Here is a 21,557-nt window from a genome sequence, read left to right on the forward strand (position 1 = left end):
ATCATTAGGCTCTGTGATGGTATTCTGTTGTTGATTAAAAATGGAACCTGCCCATGGAAGTCTAATGCAAAATGTAGCCAGGGACATGCCCGATCATCAAATCAAAGGTGTCACTGACGTTTTCTGACATGATAAAGAGTTTAATGGCTTTTGATTTCAAGCTAAGAGCTGGTTAGGAAAGGTCGCACTCACAATTCATCCCTAGAATATTGAAACAGAGGTGCATAGATATGTCACTGGACTTCAGAGTCTTCTCTTTCTCCTAGAACAACACAAACAGTGAATGGCCACTAACACTCATGGCTCCATGACTGGAGTCAAATACTGTCCTGTCCTCTGATCTTAGCATTTCTTCTGTGAGAGTCTGTTCAAAGGGCTAAGCTACACCTCTGGGAGAACCCAGCTGTGTGTCAGGTTCATTCCCTGTGGTCTGAGAAGCAGATAAGATCCCCTTCTAAACGTCTAAGCCTTTGCATACTTGCATGTTTTTTTTAACCTTACTTCTTACATTGAACTTTTGTACGACCCAGATGTTTTATCCTAGTTTAAGGATAATGTAGAATCCAATAATTACTTACCCTAGCGTTGTATCATTACAACTCAAATGAACATAATGTCTGCTTGGATTTTAACAACTAGGAGAAAGCCCTTACTTGGAAACTCTTCAAAAGGCTCGAATTGGGCTGCAGTTGTTTGTGCTTTCTGCAAAATGAAGCAATGTAATCCTTACAACATTTTTACAGCAACAGTTGTTTGAGTCTTTTATCAGATTGACTTTCTGCTCATGTCAAGGGGAGTAATTCTCTTTGTATAAAAGTGACTTTGAAGATTAATAAGTAACAGAATGGGTACACATGGGTTTATGGACATTTAAAAATCCTTTAATGTTTTTGTGTGTGTCCACTCTGAAAAAAAAAATGGGAGGTGCCTCATTTATTCTACATAAATTGCCTTAGGAGAAAGAATGTCTTTGATTCAGACTTCAGTAAATTTTTGGTGATCCACAATGACTTCCCATTAACATGAGATAGATTTTAGATCTTCTAGGAACTACAAGCTTCTAGTACTTTATTTCAGATCTGTTGCTGCAGCAGGCAGTGAACTCAGAGCTGATTAGGAAATGCTGGCCCCAAGAGGCTGGGGTCTGCCCCCTGACTGTATGAACAGAATCAACACCAAGCTCTTGACTCCTCGAGTCCTGTGTTCTGTGTACTGGAAACACAAGCCAGTGTGGGTGGGTGCAAGTTTATTTAAAGTTACATGATCTGTTTAAGTTACTTTATTTTGTACTTTTGAAAGACAGGAATATTCCAATAGTAAAAACAGAAACAAGCCTAGGTATTTTAAGCCGAGAGGGATTTAATAAAAGGGTTAGGATTTGAGCTGTTTGGAACGACTAGAAAAGGAGAGGACAGGGACCTTGGAGGTCAGTCCCTGCCCTGCTGGACATCCATTACATTGGTACCTGCTGGGCAGTATCCTTTTGACCCCCTGTGGCCAGGCTGACTCCCACAGCGAGCAACCAGTGTCGTCACTGCAGGACTGGAACAGGAGCTGTGGCTGCAACCAGAAGCAGAATGCTGGAGACCTCCCTCCGGCCTTCTGATCTTGCACTAGCTCCTACTGGAAGAATCTGAACAGAACCTACTGGCAAAGAGCTCTGGGAAATGTAGTTTCCATACCTCCAGCCCTTGGGGATGGAGAAGTCAGAGAAGGGTAGACAGTATCAGACCCGGATGATTATCATGACACTTCAGAAAATGTTTAGTTATCATAGCGCTTTAACTGATTAGACATTTACTTTAAATTGATTTTGTTTTAATATGAAATAGGAAAAGACCCTTTTGACTATTCCTTTCATGAGTTGAGAAGACAATCAGTTTTATATAAAAAATATTTTACGGGTTTAAAGAATACTTGGGGCCATTTTAATTCACACAGTTCAAAAGGAGCTAAATGGCCCACATCACAAAATCTCAAAACTGCAGATGCTGGCGTGGATGTGGAGAGACGGGAACACTTTTACACTGCTGGTGGGACTGCAAACTAGTACAACCTTTCTGGAAGGAAGTATGGAGAAACCTCAAAGCACTCAAGCTAGACCTCCCATTTGATCCTGCAATCCCATTACTGGGCATCTACCCAGAAGGAAAGAAATCCTTTTATCATAAGGACACTTGTACTAGACTGTTTATTGCAGCTCAATTTACAATCGCCAAAATGTGGAAACAGCCTAAATGCCCACCAACCCAGGAATGGATCAACAAGCTGTGGTATATGTATACCATGGAATACTATTCAGCCATTAAAAAAAATGGAGACTTTACATCCTTGGTATTAACCTGGATGGACGTGGAAGACATTATTCTTAGTAAAGCATCACAAGAATGGAGAAGCATGAATCCTATGTACTCAATTTTGATATGAGGACAATTAATGACAATTATGGTTATGGGGGGGGAACAGAAAGAGGGACGGAGGGAGGGGGGTGGGGCCTTGGTGTGTGTCACACTTTATGGGGGCAAGACATGATTGCAAGAGGGACTTTACCTAACAATTGCAATCAGTGTAACCTGGCTTATTGTACCCTCAATGAATCCCCAACAATAAAAAACAAAAATTCATTAAAAGTCTAGCTCGTGATAAGCCTTGCTGTACCATCTCTGAAAAGCATGCCTCGTGTCCCTCTGTAGGCTGGCCACACTGTTTGAGACACAGCTGGATGAAGCAAATTCTACCATCTGGATTTTTATATTTGACACTGGTTGATACTTTCCTAAAGCAAAATATTGCATTTTCTCTGGTAGTTAATCATTCTGTGTACTTTCTGAGATTTTATGTACTTTTAGTCTGGTTACATTCTTTACGTGTTGAATTCCAACAGGAAAGTATTTGAGACAAGTGATTACTGATTTTTTTTTTTTTTTTGTAGAGACAGAGTCTCACTTTATGGCCCTCGGTAGAGTGCCGTGGCATCACACAGCTCACAGCAACCTCCAACTCCTGGGCTTAGGTGATTCTCCTGCCTTAGCCTCCCGAGTAGCTGGGACTACAGGCGCCCGCCACAACGCCCGGCTATTTTTTTGTTGCAGTTTGGCCGGGGCTGGGTTTGAACCCACCATCCTCGGTATATGGGGCCGGCGCCCTGCTCACTGAGCCACAGGCGCCGCCCGATTACTGATTTTTTAATTAAAATAAAATTTTTGTACCTTGCTAATCCAAAATTGATGATCAAAATCCTTTTAAATTACCATGATCACAACTTTATGTATATATGTACATCTCTCTCTCTCTCTCTTTTTTTTTTTTGAGATTCACTATGTCGCCCTGGGTAGAGTGCTGTGGTGTCACAGCTCACAGCAACTTCAAACTCTTGGGCTTAAGTGATTCTTTTGCCTGAGCCTCCCAAGTAGCTGTGACTACAGGCACCCGCCACAATGCCCGGCTATTTTTTGTTGTGGTTGTCATTGTTTAGCTGGCCTGGGCCAGGTTCAAATGCACCAACCTCGGTGTATGTGCCTGGTGCTGTAACCAATGTGCTACAGGCACCGAGCCAAATCTCTTTACTTTTATATCATTCAATCTTCTCAGCTACTATTGCCTCCAATTTTTTTCCTGCTGTATTAGATAACAAATCATTAGCTATAGAACCAAGACAAGAAATTGGGTTTTATCAATTGTAGACTGTTAAAGAACTCCTTTTTACTGGATGATAGTGAGTGTCCAATAGTTAGTTGATAGTCTAGTAGATACACTTGAAGGAATGATGTAATAATACCATTCTTTTAAAATGTCAGTGTATTTACAATATACTATAAATCATTCCTTTGAGGTTATTTAAATTGACAACGAAAATATTTTTGTATCCTTGTTGAAATATGCATGTGATACATTTTCATAGTTTATTTTAGGAATATATGAACAAAAATGTTTAAAGATCAGGAGGAGGGAGGACGATTGGCCAAAGGATGGAGGCTGATTGGCGGGATCTCACCTGATGTACACAATGTGAGGGTGTTCAGCACACCCCCTGTGTGAGGGCTCAACCACAACTTGGATTTTACCCTAGACGTGAAAACAATGTAACCTAAAAATTTGTACCCTCATATTAGTTTGAAGATTGTCCAGGCTCATCTTTGAAATGCCTGAGAGGAGATTCATGCTGAGATCTGCTATTCAATGCATGTACCATGGCCTCTGTGCTGACCTGAAGAACCTTGTCTCCAAGTCTTTGGTTGAAGAGAAGATATATGACTATTTAGTGTGCTCTTTCACAGAACTTGTTTTTCAAATAAATATATTAAAATCTCAAAAAAAAAAGAACATCTTTATTTGTGATTACTTTAAATGTAAATGAAATAAATTATTCATTTAAAAGGCAAAAAAAGTTTAAAGATCATTGATCTGTACAAAAGGTAAGTGTTTTGAAGATAAACATTCCCACGTCTCCACGTGTGTTTTCTTTGCTTTCCCAGTTTGACCTCGTCTGTGTCAATGCGTGGCTGCTGGACTTCACCCAAGCCATCCTGAACCTTGGCTTCCTGGCGGGGGCGTTCACCTTAGGCTATGCAGCAGACAGGTAGGTACAATCATAACAACCATTTTACGTCACTATAACACAACACATTAGTATAGAGAGGAAAACAGTTGATGTTAAGTATTAGAAAAATACCTTTGCTAAAGGTAAAGACAGTTTTTTATTCTACTACTCATGACATTCATGCTTGTTTGGTTTGACTAATTCTTTCCTTTTCAAATATCATCTCCTTACTCCTTGAATTGTACAGAGGTGTGAAGCTGTCCCAGTAGGTATGAAAGCACCTGAAAGAAAACACAGACATGCAAGGAAGTGACGTAGTGAGTGGGCTAATGTGTTGTTGTGCTGGATACTGTGGAACAGATTCAATGTGCTTCAATAGGAGCTCACTGGTTGCGGTTTGATTAACTTAGCCATAAGGCTGGCCTGTTGCAAGTTTGTTTTATTTAATATTTTTTAAAAACACCCTTATATTTTATTTAAAATTCTTTGAAACAATCTTTTCCTGAAACCATTAGGGGAATAATATCTATTATTGTATTTTATATTCATAAAGGTGACTGGCTAATGGGAAAACATGGTGGATGTGTACATGCAAGACAGTCATGCTATTCAAATTGACATTACTGATGTTATTGTATTCATGTTTAACTCTATTCCTTTTTCCCAATTCTAACTAGGAAAATATTTGCAATAATCTAATAATTCTCTCTATACCCCCTCAAAAGAGGTACAGATTGGGAATCTTTGGCCCATGGCCATATCTGGCCTAATTTTGTTCTGGTTACTCCAGTCCAGCCCTTGTGGGTTCCTGTGATTGTGCCATTCAGTGGAGGATGCTAAGGATACCTTTTAGAGAGTTTCAAATTACAATCGTTAAATAATTAGTTAATTTAACTATAAAGGGCCCCCAATACCGTAGCCAATTAAAAATATGAGTTTGGTTCCATACAAAATGCAGAATCATTTTTTCCAAGACTTGAAAGTAGGATGTTGGTATTTGAATAGGGATGGCATTGAATCGGTAAATTGCTCTGGGAAGTATAGACATTTTAACAATGTGGATTCTTCCCAGCCATGAGCATGGTATGTTCTTCTATTTGTTAATGTCCTCTGCTATTTCCTTTCTTAGGATTTCGTAATTTTCTTTACAGAGGTCCTTCACCTCTTTTGTTAGGTATATTCCTAAGTATTTCATTTTCTTTGGGGCCATGGTGAAGGGAGTTGAGTCCTTAATTAACCTCTCATCTTGGCTGTTGTTGGCATATAGAAAGGCAGCTGACTTGTAGACATTGATTTTATATCCTGAGACATTACTATATTTTTTTATGACTTCCAAGAGTCTTGTGGTTGAGTCTTTAGGGTTCTCTAAGTGTAAGATCATATCATCAGCAAAAAGGGAGAGTTTGACCTCCTCTGCTCCCATTTGGATGCCCTTTATTTTCTTGTCTTGTCTGATTGTATTGGCTAGAACTTCCAGGACGATGTTTAATAGTACTGGTGACAGAGGACAACCTTGTCTGGTTCCAGTTCTAAGAGGAAAAGCTTTCAGTTTTACTCCATTCAGTAAAATATTAGCTGTGTCATAGATAGCTTCAATCAGTTTCAGAAATGTGCCACCTATGCCTATACTCCTTCGTGTTCTAATTAGAAAAGGATGCTGGATTTTATTGAATGCTTTTTCTGCATCTATTGAGAGGATTATATAGTCTTTGGTTTTGCTACTGTTGATATGGTGAATAATGTTTATAGACTTGCGTATATTAAACCAGCCTTGCATCCCTGTGATGAAACCTACTTGATGATGATGTATGACTTTTTTTATGGTAAGCTGTAATCTATTGGCTAAGATTTTGTTGAGAATTTTTGCATCTATATTCATGAGTGAAATTGGTCTGAAATTCTCCTTTTTAGTTGTGTCTTTTCCTGGTTTTGGTATCAGGGTGATGTTTGCTTCATAGAACGTGTTGGGGAAGATTCCTTCCTCCTCAGTTTTTTGGAATAATTTCTGCAGTACAGAAATAAGCTCTTTGAAAGTTTGATAAAATTCTGTGAAGCCATCCAGACCAGGGCATTTTTTTGTTGGGAGATTTTTTTATTGTTTCTTTGATCTCAGTGCTTGAAATTGGCCTGTTCAGGAGATCTATTTCATCTGGGGTAAGTCTAGGGAGAGGGTGTGATTCCAAATATTGATCCATTTCCTTCACATTGTCAAATTTCTGGGCATAAAGTTTCTGGTAGTATTCAGAGATAATCTCTTGTGTCTCTGTGGCATCAGTTGTTATTTCCTCTTTGTCATTTCTGGTTGAGGTTACTAGAGATTTTACTTTTTAATTTCTAGTTAGTCTAGTCAAAGGTTTATCTATTTAATTTTTTTTTCAAAAAACCAACTCTTTGTTTCATTAATTTTCTGAATGATTCTTTTGTTTTCAATTTCATTAATCTCTGATTTAATTTTGGATATTTCTTTTCTTCTGCTGGTTTTGGCTTAGATTGTTCTTCTTTTTCCAATTCCATCAGATGGCTTGTGAGTTTGTTGATACTCTCTCTTTCTGTTTTTTGAAGGTAGGCTTCTAACGTGATAAATTTTCCTCTCAGGACTGCTTTTTCCTATCCTATAGGTTTTGGTAACTTGTGTCTTCATCGTTGTTATACTCAAGGAAGTTAATGATTTCCTTTTTTATTTCTTCCTGCACCCAACTGTCATTCAGCATAAGGTTGTTTAACTTCCATGCCTTTGTGTGAGGTTGAGCATTTTTGTTGAAGTTGAGTTCCACTTTTAGTCCCTTGTGGTCTGAGAAGATACAAGGTAAAATTTCAATTCTGTTGAGGTTTGTTTTGTGTCCTTCTGCATTTTGTAAGGAACCAGAAAAACCCCTGCATAGCTAAGGCAGTTCTTAGTAATAAAAACAAAGCTGGAGGTGTCACCATACCAGATTTCAGGCTTCTTGACCACAAGGCCATACTGGTCAAGACAGCAAGATACTGGCACAAAAATAGAGACATGGACATTTGGAATTGAATAGAAAACCAGGAAATGAAACCAACAACTTACAGCCACCTAATCTTCGATAAACTAAACAAGAGTGTCCACTGGGGGAAAGACTTCCTATTCAATAAATGGTGCTGGGAGAATTGGATAGCCACATGTAGAAGACTGAAACTGGACCCACACCTTTCTCCCATTCACAAAAATTGATTCAAGATGGATAAAGGACTTAAATTTAAGGCATGAAACAATAAAAATCCTCAAAGAAAGAATAGGAAAAACACTGGAAGATATCGGCCTGGTTGAAGGACTTTATGAGGAAGACTGCCATGGCAATAGCAACAACAGCAATAATAAAAAAGTGGGATTTAATTAAACTGAAAAGTTTCTGTACAGCCAAGGAGACAACCGAAGCAAATAGACAACCTACCCAATGGGAAAGGAAATTTGCATATTTTGAATCAGACAAAAGCTTAATAACCAGGATCTATACAGAACTTCAATTAATCCACAAGAAAAAAACCATCAATGGGGAAGAGAGATGAATAGAAGAGAGATGAATAGAATCTTCTCTAAAGGTGACAGACGAATGGCCAGCAAACATATGAAAAAATGCTCATCATCCCTAATTATTAGAGAAATACAAATTAAAACCACCCTGAGATATCATCTAACCCCAGTGAGAATGGCCTATATCACAAAATCTCAAAACTGCAGGTGCTGGCGTGGATGTGGAGAGAAAGGAACACTTTTGCACTGCTTGTGGGACTGCAAACTAATACAACCTTTTTGAAAGGAAGAACGGAGAAACCTCAAAGAACTCAACCTAGACCTCCCATTTGATCCTGCAATCCCATTACTGGGCATCTATCGGGGGGGGAAATAAATCTTTTATTATAAAGACACTTGTACTAGGCTGTTTATCGCAGCCCAATTTACAATTGCTAAAATGTGGAAACAACCTAAATGTCCTTCAACCCCAGGAATGGATTGGTAAGCTGTGGTATATGTATACCATAGAATATTATTCAGCCATACAAAATGGAGATTTTGCAGCATTTGTCCTAACCTGGATGGAGGTGGAACACATTATTCTTAGTGAAGCATCACAGGAATGGAGAAGTATGAATCCTATGTATTCAATTTTGGTATGAGAACAATTAATGACACAGTGGGGCATGGGGGAAGGGGAGAGCAGACAGAGAAGGAGAGAGTGGGTGAGGGAAAGAAAAAGAAGAAAAAGAAAAGAAAATAGTGACTAATTCTCACATAAATTGGATTTAATTTTGACCAAAGTATATTACTTACACATTAATTTTTAATTCAACTTGTTAATATGTTGTTTGGGATATTGCATCCTCATTTATAAGTGAAATATGTTTATAATTTCCCCTTTATAGTAATATATTTTCTCCAATTTTAATATCAGGTGTACCCAGATCAAGTAGAATGATTTTGAAGTATTTCTTCTTTTCTAGTGTCTATAAGATTTGGCATGATCTGGTTTTTGAAATTATCTTTTACTTTAATTTATAAATATTAGTTGTCTATTTTTTGAGACTTTAAAAAAATAGTAAGAAGAAGTTAACTGATGACTTCATACTGAATCTCAGAGTCAAAGCATTCTATACTAGACATACTCTTATTTGACAATGTGAATGTTACTTTCTTTGCATTATTATTGCTTAATATTTCCATGCAGCAATTCTGATTTCTTTTCTGAATGTATTTATGTTGGTTCATTCTTTACGAGGTTTTTGTTTCTAGTCCTTATCTTAAACATTGTTATTGTTATTAAATTTTAAGCCTCTTTAATTTTGTGAAGGCAAAAAATGGGAACCTAATAAACACATGGTATATGTAAAAAATATATATATATATATAATATATATATATGAGTTTGATTAGACCAGTGCTTTGAAATGGGTAGAACATTAGGTTTCTTTTTCTGTCTCTTTCCCTTTCTCTTTTTCTCTAGCCCTCCCTTTCCCCCAACACGCCTCTGTAGGTGAGTTTCTCCTGCAAGCTTTTGTACCAGATGCTCTTTCCCCCTTTTCTTCTCCTTTACCAGTGTCCTTTCTCCCATTTCTACTTCTAGCCCTTTTGAACTTCACCTTACTTTCTTAATCACTTTCTCTCCTTGCTGGCTACCCTTTGGAACTGAGTTATATATTTTAAGTATTTATTTTGTTTTGATTTTACTCTTCCTAATTTAAAAGTTAGGTTTTGCTTCTTTTGTATTTTCTTTTTTACAATTAATAAACATACTCCAAACTCAATTAACTTTCCTAAAGAAGGGGGATTTTCCCTGCCTGTGTTCTGGTGGGGGATTGAGCATCTGTCCTCAGAGAGTACTTGCTGTTTAGAAAGCATGAGCCAGACCTGGAAGAAAGATGAGCCCAGAATCATTCTGCCTCCTGGCAGGACTGCCCAGCCTGCGGCTCCTTCTCTTCCTGCCTATCTATGATTTGTGTCCTTGAAGGAAAGAACAATAAGGAATTTAGTAGGCCACATGTCTATGAGAGAACAATGCAGGATTGGCAAAGAGTTAATTTTAAGGTCTAGATAGGAATTTTTGTTTCCAACTTGCATATTAGGAGTTTAGCAGTTGTTACTCAGTCCTATCAAGTAAAAAGCTGAGCAAAGTGAAATACCAACAGCTCTTCTTAGCTCTATAAAACAAATGAGATCATAGGTCAAACTGTTGTCACCCTCCTCCTCACAGCCCTCCTAATTAGAGAGACAAGCAGGTGAATACAAAGAATAACACTTGAGCTGAAGCACTGGGGGAGCCTGGGTGGATAAGTTGCTGGAGGCTCAGTATGGATGAGCTTGAGACTTAAAAACTCATGAGAGTCCCAGTCAAAGGGGCCTCACGCTTTTGCCATTCTTATCTCCTGGAGTTCCAGTAGGATCTCAAAATGAATATCAAGGAAAATTTCCTCAAGCTTAGCACAGGAGGGGAAGAGGAATCATTTTGAACATGCCAGAAAACTCTGTTTTTCTTAACATTATTCACCTTCTGGAGAAACTATTTATTTTATTTATTTTATTAAATCATAGTTGTGTACAATAATTCAATCATGAGGTACAATGTGCTGATTCCATATACAGTCTGAAATATTTTCACCGAACTGGTTAACATAGCCTTCATGGCATTTTCTTAATTATTGTGTTCAAACCCTTATACTCTTCACTTAGTAAACTTCACCTGCACCCTTCCAAGATGCACCCTAGGTGTGGACCCACCAATCACCCTCCCTCCACCTTGCCTCCTCCTCCCCTCCCCTCCCTTGCCCCCTTCCCCGTATTCTTGTAGTGAGATTGGGTTGTGACCTTCGTATGAAAGCTATAAATTAGTTTCATATTAGGGCTGAGTACATTGAGTACTTTTTCTTCCATTCTTTTGATACCTTGCTAAGAGAATATTTTCCAGTTCCATCCATGTAAACATGAAGGAGGTAGTTTCCATCTTTCTTTATGGCTGCATAATATTCCTTGGTGTACAAATACCACAATTTATTAATCCATTCATGAGTCGATGGGCACTTGGGTTTTTTCCATGACTTAGCAATTATGAATCAGGCTGCAATAAACATTCTGGTACAAATATCTTTTTTATAGTGCAATTTTTGGTCTCCTGGATATATACCTAGTAGAGGAATTATAGGATCGAATGGCAGATCTATTTTTAGATCTCTAAGTATTCTCCAAACATCTTTCCAAAGGACCGTATTAGTTTGCATTCCCACCAGCAGTGCAGAAGTGTTCCCTTTTCTCCACATCAGCGCCTAGAGACACATGAAAAAATGCTCATCATCATTAACCATCAGAGAAATGCAAATCAAAACTACTTTGAGATACCATTTAACTCCAGTAAGATTAGCCCACATCACAAAATCCCGAAACCAGAGATGGAGAAACTATTTAATTAGAGCCTAACCTTCTCGGGTTTTCTCAGAGCTTCCAGAGACCAGGGGAATACCAACTCCTGCTCCTTCTAGCATTCCAAGTAGAGCAAGAGAAAGACTCCAGATCCTGCTGGCTTTCCACATGGGAGAAGGGAAATAACCCCTTTCAGCCCCCTCCAGCCATCCTCTCCCAGCTGGGATGGGAGGGAGTCCAGAGGACACTTGTGAAGTTCCCAGTTCAGAGGTACAAGTTCACTAAAAGACTGAGACCTGCTCACAGGGGTGCAGAATGATTTCCCTGCCCCAGCACCTCCCAACCCCATTCCTAAAGGCATATTAACACCCTTTCCTTCCTTTTACCAGTTCAACATGTCAAGCTGTCAAAAAATTTCAAGGCTCTGAAGAGACAGAGCAAGCATCAGAACCAGATTCAGATATGACAGACATGTTATATTTTCAGACCAGGAATTTAAAACTATTACGGTTAATATGCCAAGGAGTCTAATGGATAAGGTTGATAGCTTGCAAAATTGAAACCACACTGAGATATCACCTCATATCCGTTAGAATGGCTATTATCCAAAAGGCAGGAGATAATAAGTGTTGGCCAAGGTGTGGACAAAGGGAGTCTTGTCAACTTCTGGTGGGTATGTAAATTGGTACAGCCATTGTGTAAAACAGTATGAAAGTTCCTGAAAAAATAAAGCAGAACTACCATCAAGCCCACATCTGGGCTCAGACATCCAAAAGAAATGAAAAAAAAAAAAAAAAAAAAAGAAGAAGAAGAAAGAAAATGCTATCATTTGTGACAAAATGTATGACCCTGGAGGACATTATGCTAAGTGAAATAAGCATGACATAGAAAGACAGATATTATATAACCCTGCCTATACGTGGAATCTAACTGATGAAAACATTGCAAAAATTCACAGAATTGTGCGTCAAAATCATCGGCTGACTATGAGAAGCACAGCAGACCAAGTAAACATTGATAGAGAAACAGTAAGGAAAATCTTAACTGAAAATCTTGACATGAGAAAGGTGTGGCTCTTGCATCACAACAGTGCACCAGCTCACACAGCACTGTCTATGAGGGAGATTTTAGCCACTAAACAAATAACGTGTTGGAAAACCCTCGCTGATCACCTGACCTGACCCCCAATGACTTTTTTCTTTATTCAAAGATAAAGGAAATATTGAAAGGAAGACATTTTGCTGATATTCAGGACATCCAGGATAATGCAACATGGGCTTGGCCATTCCAGAAAAAGAGTTCCAAAATTGCTTTTAAGGTGGCTATGACACTGGTGCATAGCTTCCCATGGGGAGTACCCCAAAGGTGACTGTAGTGGTATTCAGCAGAAGAATGTAGCACTTTTTCTAGGATGAGCTCGTGAACTTGATTGTCAGTCCTTGTATGTGCCTAACAACAGAGCATCAAGGTACATGAGACAAAAACTGATAAAACTGCAAGGAGAGATAGATGAATCCACTATTATAGTTGAAGAGTTTCACATCTGTCTGTCAGAAATGGACATATCTAGAAGATAGAAAATCAGTAAAGACATAGTCGAACTCAGTGATACCATTAATCATCTGGCTAAACGGCAGCACCTGTGGCTCAAGGAGTAGGGCACGGGTCCCATATGCTGGAGGTGGCGAGTTCAAACCCAGCCCTGGCCAAAAAAAAAAATCATCTGGCTAAAATACCATTTATAGGCCACTCCATCTAACAACAGTAGAGTACATATTTTTCTCAAGTTCATATGTACCATTCACCAGGATAAATCATATTCTGGGCCATAAAACACACCTTAATGAATTTAAAGAAATAGAAATCATACAGTGTCTGCGTTCAGACCATGGTGAAATTAAACTAGAAATCAATAAAAGAAGGCTAGCTGGAAAATTAGAGATGTGATTAAACACCCCACCTCTAATAACACATGGATCAAAGAATAAATCGCAAGAGAAATCTCAAAATATTTTCAAAAAAATATTTTGTACTAAATGAAAATGAAAACACAAATTATCGAAATTTTTGGAATGCAAAGAAAGCTATGCTTAAAGGGAAACTTACAGCATTTCATGCATTTATTAGAAAAGAAAAAATATGTGAAATCGGTAATCCAGACTTTCACATTAGGAAACTGGAAAAGAATAGCAAACTAAATCCACAGTTAGAAGAAGAAAAGAAAAAATAAATAAAAATTAGAGCAGAAATCAATGCAATTAAAAATAAGAAATCAATAAAACCAGAAGCTGAGTCCTTGAAAAGATAAATAAAATCAATACGCCTCTATCCAAGCTGACTATGAGAAAACAGAGAAAGCAAAGACACAAATTATTGATATTAGAAATAAAAGAGGTGACATCACTTCAGATGCTATAAACAGTAAAAGGGTAATAAAGGAATATTATAAATAACTCTGTGCTCTCAAATTTGATAACCTAGATGAAATGGAACAATTCCTTGAAAGACACAATTTACTAAAACTCACGCAAGAAGAAATAATCTAAATAGGACTGTATTTATTAAATAAATTGGACGAGTAAATTAACCTTCCAAAATAGAAAGCACTATTCCCAGATGGTTTTACTGGTGAGTTCTACCAAGGATTTAAGGAAAAAAATTATACCAATTCTCTATAATCTCTTTCAGCAGATAGAAGCAGAAGGAATACATCCTAACTTGTTTTTTGAAGCTAGTGTTATGTTAATTCCAAAATCAGACAAAAATATTACAAGGAAAGAAAACTACAAACTAGTATCTCCCATGAACATAGACACAAAGATTCTTAACAAAATTTCAGCAAAAAGAATGCAACAATATATGAAAAGAATTAGACACCACAACAAGTAGGAATTATCACACGTATGGTAGGTTGGTTCAACCTTCAGAAATAAATTAACATATTTGATAATGTCAATGAACTAAAAAATAAAAAGGACATAATCATATCAATAGATACAGAAAAAGCACTTGACAAAATCCAACACATGTACATGGTAAAAACTCTCAGTAAACTATAAATACAGGGAAACTTTCTCAACTTGGCAAGGGATGTACACAAAAAACCTACAGCTAGCATAATACTCAAAGATGAGAAACTAGAAGCTTTCCCACTAAGATCAGGAGCAAGGCAAAGATTTCCCCTCTTCCCGTTTCTTTTCAGCGTACACTGGAAGCCCTAGCTAATACAACAAGGCAAGAAAAGGAAAAAGAAAGTATACTGATTAGGAAGGGAGGAATAAAACTGTCTTTGATCACAGATGATATGATTATTTAAAAAAAAATAATCCAGGGCGGCGCCTGTGGCTCAAGGAGTAGGGCGCCGGTCCCATATGCCGTAGGTGGCGGGTTCAAACCCAGCCCCGGCCAAAAAAAAAAAACAAAAAAAAAACCACAAAAAAAAAAAATAATCCAGAAGATTTGACAAAAAAAGCTCTTGAAACTATTAAGTAAGGGGTGGCGCCTGTGGCTCAAGGAATAGGGCGCCAGTCCCATGTGCCAGAGGTGGCAGGTTCAAACCTAGCCCTGGCCAAAAACCACAAAAAAAAAAACACTGAAACTATTAAGTGATTGTAGTAAAGTTGCAGGATGCAAAGTTAACATATAACAATCACTTTTCTTTTATACCAGCAGTGAATGACTAGAATTTAAATTTAAACACACAATGCTATTTACATTAGCACCCCTTAAAATGAAATACTTAGGTATAATTCTAACAAAATATGTCTAATATCTGTATGAGCAAAATTCTGATGAAAAAAGGCAAAAGTAGAATTAAATAAATGGAGAGCTATGGATAAGAAGACTCAGTATTGTCAAGATGTTAGTTCCTTCCAATTTGATATATATATATTGAGTGTATCCCAATCAAGATTCCAGCAGGTTATTTTGTGGATATTGACAAACTGATTTTAAAGTTTCTATGGGAAGACAAAACATGCAGATTAGCCAACATGATATTGAAGGAGGAAATGATGTCAGAGGAGTACCTGACTTCAGGACTCACTGTGGAACTATGATAACCAAGGCAGTGTGGTGTGAGTCAAAGAACAGACACACACAAGTAGAGGAACAGAAAGAGGTACACTCAGAGAGAGTCAGCTGATCTTTGATAAAGCAGCAAAGGCAATTCAATGGAGAAAGGGTGGTACTTTTGGTAACAAAATGGTACTGGAACAACTTGATGTCCACATGCAAAAAAATTAATCTAAATACAGACCTTACACCCTTGAAAAAATTTAACTCAAAGTGGATGACAGAGCTAAAACATAAAACTATAAAAGTCCTAGAAGATAGGATAGGAAAAAAATCTAGATGACCTTGGGTTTGGTATGACTCTCTGGATACAAGACCAAAAGCATGATCCATAAAAGAAAGAATGGATAAGCTGGACTTCCTAACCTTTAAATTTCCTGCTCTGCAAGAGACATCATCAAGAGGATAAAAAGACAAGTCACAGACTGGGAGAAAATATTTGTAAAGGGCATAAATGATACTCAATACTCAAGGACTATTATTCAAAATATACAAAGAACTTTTAAAGGGCAACAATAAGCAAGCAAATAACCCAACTAAAAATTGGGACAAAGATCTTAACAGACTGCTCTTCAGAGAAAATACGCAGATGATTAATAAGCATATGAAAAGATGCTCCACATCATATGTTATCAGAGAAATGCCGATTAAAACAAGATCCCACTATGTAGTTATTAGAATGGCCCCAACCTAGAACACTGCCAAGACCAAATGCTGACCATGACGTGGACCACTAGATGTGCTCCTTCATTGCTGGTGAGAATGCAAAATGGTACAGTGACTTTGGAAGGTCGTTTGGCAGTCGCCTGCAAAACTAAGCATACTCTTCCCATGTGATCCAGAAATTATACTCTTTGTTATTTACCCAAGAGAGTTGAAAACTTATTTTCACACAAAAACCTGCACAGATGCAGAGGGTGCCAAAAAATGTATATACAGTCTAAGAAAGAAAAAAAACTATTAAATTTGTAATACTCAAGTCATGTTTGATTTCTGCAATTACAAGAGGTGCTCAACATGACTTGTATTCATCTTTTGTTATTGGTATATACTGAATATTATAATTTCGATATAGGTTTTTCCTTAAAATGCGTATACATTTTTTTTTGCATCCTATGTATATGGCAACTTTTTACGTAATTGCCAAAACCTCGAAGCAACCGAGCTATCTTCAGTAGGTGAGCAGATAAACAAACTGTGATATATTTAGAAATGGAATATTATTCCACACGAAGAAGAAAGGAGCTGTCAGGTCATGAGACGACGTGGAGGAAACTTAAAATACATATTGCTGAATGAAAGAAACCAATCTGAAAAGCCTACATACGATGTGATGCCAGCTATGTAAATCTGGAAAAAACTATGGAGATAGTAAAAGGTCAGTGGTGGCCAGGGGTTGGGCGGGGAGGGAGGAATGAACAAGTGGAGCACAGAGGATTTGGGGGGCAGTGCAGCCCTTCTGCATGATAAATAGTGGATACACGCCATTGTACATGTGACCAAACTCACAGAATGTACATCATCAAGAGTGACCCTAACATACATTATGGACTTTGGGTGATTATGAAGTGTCAGTGTGGGTTCGGCAGCTGCACCACTCTGGTGGAGTATGCTGATAGTGGCAGGGGGCTGAGCGTGTGGGGGGCAGAGTCATATGGGAACTCTTTGTCCTTTCTGCTCAATTTTGCTGAGCACCTAAACTGATCTATAAAATAGAGTCACTTTAGAAAAAGAATCTAACTAAACTAAGCTACTTCTTCCTCTGCTTTGCTGACTCAAGCAAAATGCTATATGTGTAAATATCGTGCACACTTTTCATGAAAAATCTCAGAGGATCAAATCTCTTAATGGTCATTGACATTGAAATTTCACCAGCCAGTATTTCAACACAACTCTACCGAACCAATTAACACCAGACTCTTAGAGTTTTGTGCACAATACCCTGTTCCTTTTTTTCCTTAGCTATTTAATAATTATTATGTTAATGATGAAAACAAAATACGAAAATTAAAAGCAATTCACACTGGCTGTGAACTTTGTAGTTTACAAAGATCTTTCACACTAACAACTTTTTTGATCCTTTCTGCATGAAAAAATGCTCCACATCACGTCATCAGAGAAATGCCAATGAAAACAATAACGAGATACCACTATGTAGTTATTAGAATATCCAAAACCTAGAAAAGGTGAGGGGGAAAAGTCTAGAAAATGTGAGAAAAAACAAAAACAAAAAATAAGTGAACAAAATCTGAGTTTTGGAGAGCTTGGGGATCGGGCCATCGTCCTGTGACTGATGGCTGAGCAGAGCTCCAAAGCCAGGCCTCCTGGCTGTCACACACCATTGCTACTTCCTTCTACCCCTCCTCCTGTGACTCAGCCCACAGAATGCTAGCAAGTGTCATACCTGGGCCACCACAGAGAATATGTGAAATAATAATTGTTGTAAAGAGGGTCATTTTTGGGAAACTGCAACCACAAGGAACACGTCCCATGCTTTAAATTTTGTAATGTCATTTTAGAGGTACATGTTTTATTTGCCTTGTTTTTGCCATAAAACGACATAGAGTTTTCAACTATCTTTTACGTTGTAATATGAAGATACGGAGAATACATTTACGGTACTTAAAGCTTTTTTAGCAACCCTTAAAGTGAAAGTTGTTTTTCTCCCATTGTGTTTAAGAAAATGTTTAAAGTGAGCTCTTTTCCTCTCCCGTTCTCTATAAGGTATGGCAGAATCGTCGTTTACTTAATATCCTGTCTTGGCGTTGGCGTCACTGGCATTGTGGTGGCCTTTGCACCGAATTTCCCTGTGTTTGTGATCTTCCGCTTCCTGCAAGGTGTGTTTGGAAAGGGGACATGGATGACTTGCTACGTGATTGGTAAGACGTTGTTACACCTTCTCCTCTATTGGGAAGGCAGGGCCGGATGGCTGGAAGTGCTGACCAGCAGCCTTCCCAGTGCTCCTTTAACAAAGGACGTCTTGGTGCAGGGGCAGCCCTGACTTCTGCAGGTGGGAGGGCTGAGAGCCAGGCTTCTGACTGCTTTAGAAACTAAAATGCTACCTTACTTTGGGAAACAAATATGGAACATCATATGGCTTCCAACTTTGCTTTATTAGAAATTTATTTTTATAAATTTATAATAGCTCCCTGAAACAACATATTAAAAGCGTTTTCTGTGGATTATGCCCTGTGATACAGTTTGAGAATACTTTCCTGTGTTTTCAAATATTATCTAATTTGCCTCTTTCTGCGCAAGTGGAGAACTTTTTACTATATGAGTTCATTTTAGACCTTTTGCTGTAACTACAGAGTTTGACCTTTTAGGTAGGAGAGAAAGAAAACCTTCCCTTTACCTTTTTCTGAAATTGCTTGGGAAGGTCCTGGCTGCTTCCTTTGGCTCTGTCTCTAGTCTAGGACCAGCCTCCTTCTTGAAGAGTCAAGGGGGATTCATGACCAGGGAAATGCAAATTCTCCCCTTAGATCATTGCCCCAGATCTTTGTTCCACTCCCTTCCCTTATTACTATGCCGTCTCCAAGCACTGCCCTGTGCAGACCTTTTGAAGATCATTCTGTGGGTTGCAGAAGTATAGACGCGTGTTAGGAGGGACTGGCTGTCACTGGTGGCGGCAGAAGGGGTAACTTTGCAATGTGAAGCATTTTAAAGAAGACCCAAATCCAGGTGAATTTTCAAAGTTCTGATCTGAGGACAGCAATCCCAGGATGACCAGAAAAGGAGAAAGCAGTTAGTGGGAAGGGCAAGAGAGGAAAGAGTCCCAGCAATAAATTTTTTACCCCCCCGGGTCTGTGTATTTCTTTTTTTTTTTTTGTAGAGACAGAGTCTCACTTTATGGCCCTTGGTAGAGTGCTGTGGCCTCACACAGCTCACAGCAACCTCCAACTCCTGGGCTTAAGCGATTCTCTTGCCTCAGCCTCCCGAGTAGCTGGGACTACAGGCGCCCACCACAATGCCCAGCTATTTTTTGGTTGCAGTTCGGCCGGGGTCAGGTTTGAACCCGCCACCCTCGGTATATGGGGCCGGCGCCTTACCGACTGAGCCACAGGTGCTGCCCCCAGCAATAAATTTTTTAAAGAACTGTAACACAAACAAAAAAAAAAAACATCTAATACTCTGGAGAGAATTACCATTTAATAGAAGCTGTTTTGTGATAATGAAAAGTATTTGTAGAGTCTAATTTTCATAATGAATCTCCTAAAAAGACTGAAATGTACAAATCTTTAGAGATACAATGATAAAATTTAAGCAGTTTACTATACTTAGGTTTTGATAATTACAATTACCCTTCAAAATAACCATCATTGAATCTGTCCTAAAACCAACACAGACATGGTTTGTGTTCCTCCGGGGAGTGCAGAAGAGGGCTGGGTCTGGGTGTGTAGGAGGGAGGTGGGAAATGCTTGGGGTAGTTGTCCGAGAAGAGGGTAAGAGCAAAGCATGAGGCATTAGGAAGACCCACCTCCCTCATCTCAGCAAGTGTATCTTTGAGTTCCAGTGTTGTAGCAATGCTGACAGTTATGATAGGTGTAATGTCCGTGTTTTTGTGTGTTTATTTTGGAGCCTATCGTGAGCTTCCCTAACCTCTTGTGTTTGTTTTCCTTCAGTGACAGAAATAGTAGGTTCAAAACAAAGGAGGATTGTGGGAATAGTGATTCAAATGTTCTTCACCCTTGGAATCATAATTCTCCCTGGAATTGCCTACTTTATCCCCAATTGGCAAGGGATCCAGCTAGCCATAACGCTGCCCAACTTTCTCTTCCTCCTTTATTACTGGTAATGTGGTTTTGGTTATTATCATATTTATACTTATTCCACAGAAATGTAGACTCCAAGCCAACACAAAAATGAAATCGGTAAAGGAAATCTTCTAGCATCTCCGAAACGACTATGTGCTTTGAGAATTTTTAGAGAATTTGAGGACTTAGATTATTTATTATTTGATTAAAAGTTATCAGAATAAATTAATAAAATACCAAAATGCAAAATTCTAAGTAGAGTATTAAATTATGTTTTATTATTTTGCAATATCTTCATGAAAATAAGGCAACAAACCATATTTGCCAGTATTATAACATACAAATTAAATATAATGAAATTAACTAGTTTATATTCTATTAAGCAAATTAATACTACTCAGGAATTCTCTGAGGAATAAGAAAATGTTAAGATCAAAAAACCAAAGTTATCAAAAAACTGGAGGTATAGATGCATTTGACTTTTTTGAGAATGAACATATTTTAATGATTCTTCTCATTTAATTTTATGGGCAAGTCAATTTACATAAATCAAGTTCTATCCTAAACTTTCCCTAATACTCACTAAATCCCAGTTCTTTTCTCATATGTAATCAAAGATATCATATTGTAGAATATCCTGTTTTTGCAAGAACAATATCATATTAATTATTTTGATGAGCAACAATCCAGTTCTCAAGGTAGCATTTTTCCTGTCTATTAGGACCTTGCAAGGAAAGTCTACATTTCCTGGGGCCTATTATCAACCCTTGTAGTCTCCCAAACTTGTATCTAATTGCAAGATCCATTTTGATAGGAAAAACTCAAATCATAAACGTTTAGGTTTTGAAATCCCTAGCTATAACTCAAGCGCTCCTTCTTTGCTAGGGTGGTTCCTGAATCTCCCCGTTGGCTGATTACGCGGAAGAAAGGAGATAAAGCGTTAAAAATTCTGAGAAGCATTGCTAAGTGCAATGGGAAATACCTCTCACCAAATTACTCAGAGGTAATTTTATCTATTACTCGTCCCAAAGATTGTTAAAGTAGGTGAATTAATTTCTTTGTCACTGTGTACTTAATTTTGCTTCTTGAAATTACGTGTATATTACCAAATGTTGACTAAATAATTTTCAGTTTGACTTAACAAAAACCATCTTGGGAAAGAGGTCATAAGACATGTTGAAGAAGAAATCATTATGAACTTGTGATAACATCATAAGATTAATTGATCATTTCGGTTCATAGTATAGTAGTTGCACCAAGTTACCTACTTTCATTATAGTGGGTCCCCTATTTAATGAGTCATCTTGATTGTACAAAC

The 21,557-nt window shown here is 38.0% G+C and overlaps 1 protein-coding gene across 2 annotated transcripts in view; it reads left to right on the forward strand.

Annotated features, from left to right (window-relative positions):
- SLC22A3 (solute carrier family 22 member 3) overlaps positions 1 to 21,557 on the forward strand; it is a 91,534-nt gene that overhangs the window by 38,602 nt on the left and 31,375 nt on the right. For both annotated transcript variants that reach the window (XM_053590481.1, XM_053590480.1), the window contains exons 2-5: positions 4,476 to 4,579; positions 18,210 to 18,364; positions 20,108 to 20,276; positions 21,125 to 21,242. In XM_053590481.1, the coding sequence (XP_053446456.1) occupies positions 4,476 to 4,579; positions 18,210 to 18,364; positions 20,108 to 20,276; positions 21,125 to 21,242 (546 nt within the window). The remainder of the gene's footprint in view (positions 1 to 4,475; positions 4,580 to 18,209; positions 18,365 to 20,107; positions 20,277 to 21,124; positions 21,243 to 21,557) is intronic.

Source organism: Nycticebus coucang, chromosome 5, assembly GCF_027406575.1.
Source record: "Nycticebus coucang isolate mNycCou1 chromosome 5, mNycCou1.pri, whole genome shotgun sequence".
Taxonomy (NCBI): Eukaryota; Metazoa; Chordata; class Mammalia; order Primates; family Lorisidae; genus Nycticebus; species Nycticebus coucang.